Genomic DNA, 9,197 nt, shown 5'->3' with positions numbered 1-9,197 from the left:
AAATCTCTGCCCAAGGAGGAGGACAAACATCATTAATACACCTAGGATACACGTATAAGCATATTTTCTAAGTAAGTTTGCACAACCACATGCCAGCCTTTATAAGCGATGACAAAACTTCCTTTTCTGAATATTCATCCTAACCCTTAAGTAAAAGAAACCCATTCACCTCCACTGGGGGAGTCATGGCTTTGCAAGGTGTTCCCCTGAAGTCCTTAGTTGCTTCAAAATGTTTTCTTTGTGTGATACCCACCACCTGGTGTAATGTATCTGTAACTCACCAAGGTGTGGACTTAACATTAGTTCAGTTACAGTGTAAGTAGAATAGATAAGTGGATTGCGGTGTATTTGTATAATGTTACACACATTGATGAAAATGAATGAAAATAGCCAGCTTTATTAAAATGGATGAATCTGGGAGATTTGGAAATCAGTGCGACACAATGTAGTTGGTTCCCTTGCTCCACCTTCCTGTCATACAAAAGGTGGTGGTTTTTGACTCAAGCTCTTCCTTGAAATCCAGTGTCCCCAATATCTATGGTAAAATAGATGCCACAGGGGTCCACATCCTAAAATTTTGATCTTTTGTGAACTAATAGATGTTCAAAGACCTGTTTGCTTCTCAGCACTTCCAGTGTGAAAGATCCCCAGAGTTAGAGAACTCTGATTAGATTAAGGTATTGTTTCCCCTTGGGGATTCCCACAGGGCAAGCCTTGAGGGTAGAGAGAGGTCAACTATGTATAGAAGATGAGGGCCCATCTGACTGCAGTAGGCACATAGTTAGAGGTACCATTTGACATTTTTAAAACATAAAAGCTAAGAAGACTTTACACCTATTGGTATTGCTTCTGCCCAAGCACTAAACCTCACTTATTCCTGTTGTAGAAGCTAAGACATCGAAATGTCTCCTATTTTTCCAAAAGATTCTGTTTCTTTCTTTTCTTTTTTTTAGATTTTTATTTATACATTTATTTGACAGAGAGAGAGAGAGAGAGAGAGAGCGCGCGTGCGCACGCGAGCAAATGAGCAGGGTGGGAGGGATAGAGGGACAGGGAGAAGAAGACTCTACCCTGAGCAAGAAGCCTGATGTGGGGCTCAATCTCAAAACCCTGGGATCATGACTGAAGGCAGACGCTTAAATGACTGAGAGCCACCCAGGTGCCCCCCTAGCCTCTGTGTTTCAAAGGAATTTAAAAATAACAGCACCAGAAAAACTTGTATTTCTAAAAGAGAAGCCTCCCATATTATCTCCTTGATTAAGTCACCACCATTAGGCTCTCAGGAACAAGAGGGTGAATCTGCAGTTTGACAACAGCTGGAGCCTTTAACAAATTTGTATTTAAGGTTTTCCTGGGGCGAGATTTCGGTTCAGCCTTCTCTCCATTAAATGGCCCATCTTTTCCTTCCCTCCTACTTCCCTTGTCTCTCTTCCTTCACCCTCAAGACTATAACATTGCTTTAACTCTACGATTCCTACTACTTGGTCCCATATCCTAGCCAAAATAAGCAAACAAAAATTTGGTGTCTGTGTCTTATCTCAGTTTACTATGGCTCAGATCACACATCCTCATTTCAGATTTTATACTTTGGCTGATGGGTCAAAATGAAAATGGCTAAGGTTCCATTTGTTTCTTCAGAAAATGTAGTCAGGTTATGGAACAGAACACCACTGCTTTTAAAAAAATAAAACGGGGGCTCCTGGGTGGCTCTGTCAGTTGGGTGTCTGCCTTATGTTCATGTCCTGATTCCAGGACCCTGGGATAGAGCCCCACATCAGACTCCTGCTCAGCGGGAAGCCTGCTTCTCCCTCTCCCTCTGCTCCTTCCCATGCTTGTGCTCTCTCTTTCTCTCAAATAAATAAGTGAAATCTTAAAAAATAAAATAAAACAAAAAATAAGAATGCTTACTCTTTCTCTCAATTTGTAGAAATGTCATGGGGAAAAAACACAAAAAGAAAATATTCAAAATGATTGATGTCAGTTCAGTAAATGCATACTTTTTAAAATAAATGCATACTTTTAAAAATCTTAAAGCAGCCGTTTTTAAATTTCTCATGAGTTTCAGAGTCACTAACTTTCTTCATTGGGTGTACTCTTTTATGTTGAAAAGGGAGGGGCGCCTGGGTGGCTAAGTGGTTAAAGCCTCTGCCTTCGGCTCAGGTCATGATCTCAGGGTCTCAGGGTCCTGGGATGGAGCCTCACATCAGGCTCTCTGCTCAGCAGGGAGCCTGCCTCCTCCTCCTCTCTCTCTGCCTGCCTCTCTGCCTACTTGTGATCTGTCAAATAATTAAAAATCTTAAAAAAAAAAAAAAAAGAAAAGAGAAACAAAAATGAAGTATTTTTTGAATATTTTCTTACCATTTTTTCCTACAGATTTAAAATTCTATTGTTGAATCTTAAACATTCTTCTCTAACTGAAATGTGATTACAAATAAATAAGCTACGTTGTCTTTCTGTGAAACCTCAGGAAGCTCCTTCCACTTTTCCATCCTTCACAAAATAAAGTAAACATATTTCAAGTGAAACCCTCAATGAAAGCCTTTTAATGATTTTCAAGAAACTAGATGGTTTCACAGGCAACACTCTGTGGCTCTTTTAAAACCAATCACCTCCTAAGAGGCTAACTTCAAAGGAAGCATCATATCAAGGGGATTTAAAAGAAACCAACAGGAGTAGTTTCTTTAAATACATATTAAAAAGACACTACAATATGAGGTGTTTTTTTTTTTTTTTTTAAGATTTTATGTTTAAGTAATCTCTATACCCAACATGGGTCTCAAACATACAACTCTGAGATGAAGGTTCCTATGCTCCACTGACTGAGCACCAGGAACCCCCAGAGTATTCTTATTTGAAGAAGTGGGTTCACCTCTTGTTCTTCCCCTCAGAAAATTAATTAGAAAAGATTAACCAGGAAAACTGAAAAGGTTGCCTGCTCTCTCTCTTTTGTCTTCCCCTCCTCCCCTAAACCTCAAGCCTCTCTGAATGTGTTTACTTGAAATCAGGATTTTTGGATCGAGTTTTAAAACCAAAGAAGTCAGAATAATTTCCCTTGGTATGCAGAAGAACAGAAATGAACTGTTTGCAGAAATGTCTTTTAAAGTTCATAATAAAATTGAATAGTGACTGCAATGTTGATTTGCCTGGTTTACGTAAATATTTAAGAGAGGAAAATGGATACCAAAAAATTTCCACTGCCCTTCAAGGTCCTTCCAGCTGGACTAAGAATCAAATTGACACGAGACAGGTTAACAGGAGAAAATCAGATTTAGTTTCCTATGTACTATGTAGTTTCCTATGTAGTTTCTCCCTCTCCCTCTGCTCCTTCCCATGCTTGTGCTCTCTCTTTCTCTCAAATAAATAAGTGAAATCTTAAAAAATAAAATAAAACAAAAAATAAGAATGCTTCCTTTGTGGGAATCCACATAGACACATTCCCAACACATGCAACTTGAGGCTTATGCTGAGCTAAGGAGAGGGTGAGGGGCCTGAGGATAGGAAGGGGAGGAAGACTACTACTCAGAAGGTGAGAGGAGATGTTTGGAAACAAAGGTTGCCCTGTCAGGGAGATTTTTCCTTAGTGAAAGAGATCTCTGTTAATTGTTCTCTTCCTGGTACAGGCTTTCTTTTCCAGTTAACTCAAAAAATCTTTATGCCAAATGGTCCATCTTGGGACAGTCTGTCCTTGGCCCCTACACACAAATCAGAGATGGGTACAGAAATATATATACATATATGATACATATATATGTTCTCTCCCCACTGATATTAAGTCTAGGCTATTAACCTGAGGATTTAGAAAAAAATTAATTTGTTCCCAGAAGGGTTGAGCAACTTTGAAAAACCTATTGAACAACCCTCTACCCTCTTCATTAATTTGGAGTTTAGTTTCCCTGGGATGTTCAAAGGAGTATTTTCCTTTGTATTAGATATACTCACAGGACTTACCAAGGAAATTAGTAATGTCAAATGAGTTCCTGGGAGAATCTTTAAAACACTGAGGCAAAACACTTAAGGCACCAGTTGAGTGGTAAAGAATCATTAGTTTTCCATACTGACAAACTAATTGATAATTACAAAAAATTTCTTCAGTTCTCTAAAGCAACTAACCAAAGAACCTTGACCAGGCAACATACTGTTAATTTCTTTACAGTCATTACTTGAATTTGGAAAAATAAAAGTACATTAAAAAAAAAAAAATCCTTCCAGGGGTGCCTGGGGGCCTGGGTGGCTCAGTTGGTTAAGTGTCTGCCTTTGGCTCAGGTGACCTTGGATTGATCCCAGCGGCAGGCTCTGTGCTCAGCCCGAAGTCTGATTGTCCATCCACTCCTCCCCCTGCTTGTGTGAGTGTGCTCGCTCTCATTCTCTCTCTCTCTCTCTCATTATCTCTCTCAAATAAAAATCTTTTAAACAAATGAAAATATGGGGGTGAATAGGAGAAAACCACTAACCTTATTGAAAGTGGTTGCCTTTGGAGAGGGGACTGAAAGGTAGCGTGTGTAGAAGGGAGATACTGCTTTTCATTCTATTTTGTCATATTTTTGACATTTAAAAAAACACTGTGCACATGTTAATTTAACAGAAATCAAGGAGCACGCACTTCCCAGAAGGTGTGGGGTGGGGGCACTACAGGGCTCTGATTAGTTTTTGCTTGGGGTCCTGAATTTATAGCTCTTTATTTCTAAATGAATACTTTGTTGTTCACTGTAATTGGAATTAATGCAACTTCCAGTACTACTTTGAGGTCCCTGGAGAGTTTATAAGTGAAGATTAGAGAGTTCTCTTCTTTTATATTTAAAAACTAACTGAGGGAGGGGGGCGCCTGGGTGGCTCAGTGAGTTAAGCATCTGCCTTTGGCTCAGGTCATGTTCTCAGGGTCTTGGGATTGAGTCCCTCGTCCTCAGTGGGGAGCCTGCTTCTCCCTCTGCCCACCCTCACTTTTGCTCTCCTTCTCTCTCTCTGACAAATAGACAAATTAATAAATAAAATCTTTAAAAATAATTAAAAATTCATTTAAAAATTATTTAAAAGTAATTAAAAATAAAAACTAACACAGGGAGATAAACCATAAGAGGCTCTTTTTTTTTTTTTTAAAGATTTTATTTATTTATTTGACAGACAGAGATCACAAGTAGGCAGAGAGGCAGGCAGAGAGAGAGGAGGAAGCAGACTCCCCACGGAGCAGAGAGCCCGATGCGGGGCTCAATCCCAGAACCCTGGGATCATGACCCGAGCCAAAGGCAGAGGCTTTAACCCACTGAACCACCCAGGCGCCCCCCATAAGAGGCTCTTAAGTATAGGAAACAAACTGAGGGTTGTTTCCTATGGAGGGGAGGGGGTTGGGGGATGGGGTAACTGGGTGATGCACACAAAGGAGTGCACGGGATGTAATAAGCACTGGATATTATATAAGACTGATGAATCACTGACCTCTACCTCTGAAACCAATAATACATTAATTGAATTTAAATAAAAATAAATAAAAATAAATTTTAAAAAATACTAAAAAACCCCCCAAATTAACAGAGTGCACCACTAGGGTTTTTTCTTTTTCCCCAAAGTTGAGAAAATTCAAGGGAATTGGAATAATTAATTTTATTTGTATTTAAGCCATTATTTGAACTGGACGTTAAATTTATAAAGAAGTTTTGTGGGTGTCTATGACTAGCTTTTTTCTTTAATAATATGTGTATACCACTGTTTTCAGTTCAGTGAGTAGTGTTTTAAAACTCAACATTGACTTCTATTTCCTAAAAAAGAAAAAACAAAAAAAGCACTTCAAATTCAGGAGGAAAAAAAAGCAAATTATAACTGGTTATTTTTAATGTGTCATCTATACATATCTAATTATATGGCATAAAAGGAGCTAATTTAGTTAATTTAAGAAAATTTTTGTGGTTGAAATATTTTTACACGGTCTGCCAAGAGCTAGTCTTATTAAAACAGGCCTATTACTGCTTGTTCCTGAAAAATCCAAATCAAAAGAGACGGACTGTAAAGGTATCTACACATTAGGAACACCATGTACATCTGTCTTCCTTGGAAAAGTCTTCAGAGCACTTAAAATAAAATTACGGTGCCACTGTTTTATGTTATGTCTGCTGACATTACCTCTATTCTTGTTAACTGAGCACAGATGCAAAAGATCTTACCAACCAGACCTTAAATAGTAACTGCTCAAGCTCAGAGCAAAGCAGGTGGTACAGCTCCACACAAGGCCACATTCTTGTGAGATCTTCCAGCAAGGAGGGGGGAATCAGCTTGCATAGATTATTTCTTATCATTTAAACTTGTTTATTAATACCAGTCGGGGCTGTTATTTAGTCAGTGCTTAAGAAGGCCAGCCCCTGTTCAGCAAGGTCTGTAGGGGTGAGTTGATCTAATCTGTGGAGTGTATTATTAGCTTTGTTTTGTAGATGGTAACACTGAAACTAAGTGGCCCAACCAGTTTTCGTAGAGTTAAATATTGCAACTTCCTGACTCTGGAAGCTCAGGCTTCCCCTCTGCTTTTCCATACCTTAGGGCAGAGTTGACAAATCCCTGAGTTGTTGTTATTATTATTATTATTATTATTATTTGATTTTACTTATTTATTTGACACAGAGGGAGAGAGAACACAAGCAGGCAGAGTGGCAGGCAGAAGGAGAAACAGAAGCAGGCTCTCTGCTAAGCAAGGAGCCAGATGCAGGACTCAATCCCAGGACCCTGGGATCATGACCTGAGGCGAAGACAGCCACTTAACTGACTGAGCCACCCAGGCGCCCCAAATCCCTGGGTTATTAATTCTTGCGTTAACTCTTTGGGAGGCTGGTATTGATATAGTCACAGAACCCTCCCATGTTGGCATCGCTTTGGCAAAAAAAGCACAGGATTCAGGGTCAGGAGGCCTGATCCTTCTACCAGTTCTGCCTCTATCCCAGGGGTTGCTGGTGAGAATTCTCTGCCTTCTTGAGCCTCAGTTTCTCTAACTGGATAGGAGGCCTAGATCCCAGACTGCTCAAACACATGTAAATGTCACACCTCCCTTTTCCCAGAAGTTGCTTGGCTCTTCCCACCTGGACAGAAACTCTAGGTGTCCAACCAGTCTCCCCAGGTGCAAAATGGGGCCAGAGTGGCCTTGGCTTTGGATGAGTCCGGGGCTACCAGGGAGCAGGGTGCTGGGCTGGTCTGCTACTATTTATGCTGTTTTAAGATTTTTTTCTATTTTATTATTATTTCCGAATTTTAGAGCCAATTCTCATTACTTTCCGTGGCTCTGAGTAGGTCCTGCTCTCTTACCTTTCTTCCTCTAAACTCCAGAGTTTGAGATTCTAGGAGACCCTGCACAGCTCATAAAACCTCAGGACCAGTTCCCATCCGACTTTCCTTCCACTCTGAGCCTGTATTCTTTTTTTTTTTTTTTTAAGATTTTATTTGTTTATTTGACAGACAGAGATCACAAGTAGGCAGAGAGGCAGAGAAGGAAGCAGGCTCCCCGCTGAGCAGAGAGCCGGATGCAGGGCTTGATCTCCTGACCCTGGATGCAGGGCTTGATCTCCTGACCCTGGATCACGACCTGAGCCAGAGGCAGAGGCTTTAACCCACTGAGCCACCCAGGCGTGAGCCTGTATCCTGTCCAACAATACACTCATTGGCCAAATGCTTTGTCTTGGAAGCGAGTTCATTTAAGGGTAAGACTTGCGTGGAGTGCGAAAGGATCAGGCAAGTGAACTACCGTCCGAATTTTGCTTCTTCAGCTTTGCTGTGACGCTTTGGGCAAGTTGTTTAAGGTATCTGGGCTTCAGTGCCTCATTTCTAAATGGGTACTGTCATGTTTTAAGTAAAAGGGCTTGACGCAAAGTTCGTACTAACAAACTCCTCTTCTTCAAGTGGCTATAAGGAGAGCAGATTTGGGTAGGGAGAACTAGGGGCGCTATTTTCTGTATGTAGCGAGCAATTACTGGGGACCCTTTTTCAAGTGAGGTCGGGGAGAAAGACAGCAGGGATGCAAACTGAGTCCCTGGGCGGGGATGGAAGCTGGAATATAGATCAATGTCCAGGCAAGCGCGGAAAGGGCTCTCACTGAATCCTCCCAAAGTGCCCTGGCAAAGACAGGGCCAAACAGCCAAGGGCCCATGGATTCAAGGAAACTGGAGAAGAGGGGACTTTCCCTAAAGTCGTTTAGTTTCCCTGGCAGAGGAGGGAGATAAAGGGACTTCAGAAACAGGGATCCAGGCGAAATCTCAGTGGGCGCGAGGCAGAGAGCCGACCAGCACTCGCTGGTCCCCACGGCGTCGGTTCTGTGCCCGCCACTCAGCAGCCAGTTAAAGATCTAAGCTTCCCTCGAGTGGGCCACCAGCTCTCTCATCAGAGCGGCGGCTCAGAGGGCCGCCGGACCTCCTCCGCGGGGGCCGAGCGCCGGCTAAGCACTGGGACGCCGGGCCCGCCCGACGGTGGGCGGACTGCGCAGCCCAGTGCCGCACCGGGAAGTGAGCACAGCGGCCCGGCAGCCTGACGCCAGCGGAAGTGCGAGCCCTGGGCGAGCCTGCTTCGCTGAGGAGCGCCAGGGAAGGGGCGGGAGCGGGGCGGGGCTGAGGGCGGCCGCGGCTCGAGGGGGCGGGCGGGGCCTGGGCGGCGAGGCGGGGTTTGGCGGCGGTTGTTTTCACCCTGGCGGCGGTGCCTGGCTTTCGACTGGGGCTGGTGGGCGCGCAGGAGTGAGCTGCTCCAGAAAGGGGCGATCGCGGCTGGAGGTAGCCAGGAGGGCCGGAGCCGAGCGGGCAGCGGGCGAGTAAGCCCGTGGTCGTCGGCCGCCGCGATGTCAGCGCAGTGCTGTGCGGGCCAGGTGAGCGGGGGGAGCGGGGGAGGGGGGCGAAGGGTCGGGCTGCGGGACCGGGAGCCCCGGCACCGCCGACTTCCCTGCGTGCGCGCCGCAGATCCGCAGCTGTGAGTGAGCTGGGGCAGGTGGGTCGTACGGGGCTGACACTGCGCAGTCCGGGTGAGTGCCTCCGGCGGGAGCGCGGCGCCCAGCCGTCGGGGAAACCCTGTGCCGTGGGCGGCCTGGAAGGGACACGAGGAAGCCCGAGAGGAGACCCCGAGGTCTTCCCGTCAGGTCTTAGGACTTAGGGCGGGGCAGGCAGGGCTCGGGCGAAGGAACCCGACTATCCCCGGAGAGTTTCGCCTCCCCCTCCTGCAGGGCACGAGTGTGTGGTGCTGAGCTC

At 44.3% G+C, this 9,197-nt stretch overlaps 1 protein-coding gene across 1 annotated transcript in view; it reads left to right on the top strand.

Annotated features, from left to right (window-relative positions):
* The first annotated feature begins 8,626 nt into the window (after positions 1-8,626).
* The window catches only part of SERINC5 (serine incorporator 5), a 101,039-nt gene continuing 100,468 nt past the window's right edge, over positions 8,627-9,197 (top strand). Inside the window, exon 1 of the mRNA XM_047730216.1 lies at positions 8,627-8,821. Within this exon, the coding sequence (XP_047586172.1) occupies positions 8,795-8,821 (27 nt within the window). The 5' untranslated portion in view covers positions 8,627-8,794. The remainder of the gene's footprint in view (positions 8,822-9,197) is intronic.

The sequence above is a fragment of the Lutra lutra genome, chromosome 5, assembly GCF_902655055.1.
Source record: "Lutra lutra chromosome 5, mLutLut1.2, whole genome shotgun sequence".
Lineage (NCBI taxonomy): Eukaryota > Metazoa > Chordata > Mammalia > Carnivora > Mustelidae > Lutra > Lutra lutra.
Note: the sequence above shows the minus strand (reverse complement) of the source record. Positions and strands in the feature narration are given on the sequence as shown.